Here is a 1,997-nt window from a genome sequence, read left to right as displayed (position 1 = left end):
GTAGACTATGTATTCTTCCCGCGACGTTGCTTTTTCTGGGGTGGAAGGACGATGCTTGTCTCTCGTTGTTGATCCATACTTGCCTTGGTCTGTTGCAACTAGCTGGTATGGGGAGGCTCGTTGGCCATAATTTATTGCCCTGTGTTCATTGTAGTGCCATGCTACCTTCTGGATTGTGATAGGTAGATTAGTTGCGTCGTGCGTGTGGTTTGCCGAAGTCATGAAATCTGTCAATATAGCGGCACATTTTTCTTGAGTATCTTTTGAAAGTTCAGCCAAATCAATGTTGTAACCAAACAGCAGTTGCTCCATCGCGTACAATGTAATTCCTTCAGTTTTTGTGTCGAGGAGTTGTTGTGCTTCAACATTATGCAACATACTCTCATCATCCTCGTACTAGATATCAAGATCTTCAAGTATTTGCTTAATGAGACCTGCAGGATGTAGGAGCAAGCTAGTTAGCACAACAGACAGAAGGCATTATATTTTCCTTTTCTAATAGTACCTGTTGTCATCCTGTCTGTGTTTGGTGTGGCCATCATTTCGTCTAGAGCTTTATATCTTGCGTCGCACTTATTCATGAAGTTGCAACAACGCTCTTGAAAAGTATGGAACCCCTCAATATACGCATGGGGTTTCTCGCCTGCTGAGTTTGCCAATCTCATCTGCTTAGTCGTGAGGTAAAATCTCTTATGTTGTATCATTGGTTGCATTTCCTTTGCGTTGTTCGTGTATTGCTTGAAGAGCTGCACAGTAAGATGAGTGATTGGTATACATAGGCAGATGCAAGATCAGACAAGCGTGAAAAATGTACCGTGTTGTGATCCATTGTTTGATTTAGTTTCCTGCATGTAAAAAAATTTATTTTGATGACCTCTTATAGTATTCTCGAAGCATAAGATCCGACAAACAATTAAAAACAAATGAATGAAGTGAGGAAAGGAAGAGTAGTAAATTTACAAAAGGTGGATCAGAGTGAGCAGGGGTGATAGGGAAGATGTCTCAGCAGTGCAACATATTGAACATGACAAGTCAACAGAAGAGAAGATGAGCAGTTGAACAAAAAAAATTTCTTTGTATAGAAGGCAGTTACAAGGCGATTCAATCTGTTTAATAGAAAGAGGAATTGATACTGAAGAGGGGGAAGGAAACTTTCACGTTTAGATGGTCAAAAATCTAGATGGTGTGAACATCTCTGGAGTAGGGAGCTCTAGTAAATGTAGCCGGGTTTGCTCAGTGATGCGTGACAGCATCACGTATAGAAGGCCAGGGGTGAAAACTTCTTTTACAATGAGCAAAACGTTGGTGTTGATTGTTGCGCCTTGGGACTTGTGTCCAGTCATAGCATAGGCGAGAGCTATTGGGAATGTGGATTTATGGTACCAGTTCCCATTGAATGTCTGCCTACTATGCTTAGACCGTCGAAGTGTAAGTTCCTGTTTGGATGTTTCTAGTGTGACTTTGATCGCTTTGACTCCTCCTTCTTCATCTTGGAGGATTTCGTCTACGCGACATATTGATCCATTGGCTGCTCCAATTGTTAAGTCTATGTTCTCTGTTATCAGCGCCTTTGCTCCTTCTGCTATTCTGTCAATTGTGTGGAAGTCGGGATCTTCAAGCCATGCTTGGAGCTCAGGGACGTTGTGTGCATTCATTTTGAGGCCGATTTGGATGATATGACTATGTCGATGGAAGCGTTCCAAGAGAAGGTTATTATAATAACGAACGTCACTCTTGTGTGTGCAAATGATTGTCATATTCCTATCCATGTGTTGCTCTATTTGATCTTGCTTTATGATGCGTTCACCGAGCGCATCGTGGATCTCTTTCTTTGACTCTTATTGTATTGAGGAACTCTATGAAAGAGATATCTTTTGCATGGCGCACTGAGCAAGACATAATGTATGTAGTAGCAGTGGACCAATAAGTGGAGCTTGTGATGTGGCATGAGTAGCACTGATCACTTTTATGCCTGCATACTGGTGGCAATTGTGCCA

General features: G+C 41.9%; 1 protein-coding gene across 1 annotated transcript; it reads right to left on the bottom strand.

The window, feature by feature from the left end:
- Window positions 1-1,160: 1,160 nt before the first annotated feature.
- Window positions 1,161-1,655, bottom strand: LOC147429834 (uncharacterized). Its single transcript, XM_086495065.1, has one exon. It carries the CDS (start codon window positions 1,653-1,655, stop codon window positions 1,161-1,163), a length of 495 nt encoding a protein of 164 aa, XP_086351191.1.
- Window positions 1,656-1,997: the final 342 nt, after the last annotated feature.

This window comes from Adiantum capillus-veneris, chromosome 22 (genome assembly GCF_014529385.1).
Source record: "Adiantum capillus-veneris isolate H3 chromosome 22, ASM1452938v2, whole genome shotgun sequence".
NCBI lineage: Eukaryota > Viridiplantae > Streptophyta > Polypodiopsida > Polypodiales > Pteridaceae > Adiantum > Adiantum capillus-veneris.
Note: the sequence above shows the minus strand (reverse complement) of the source record. Positions and strands in the feature narration are given on the sequence as shown.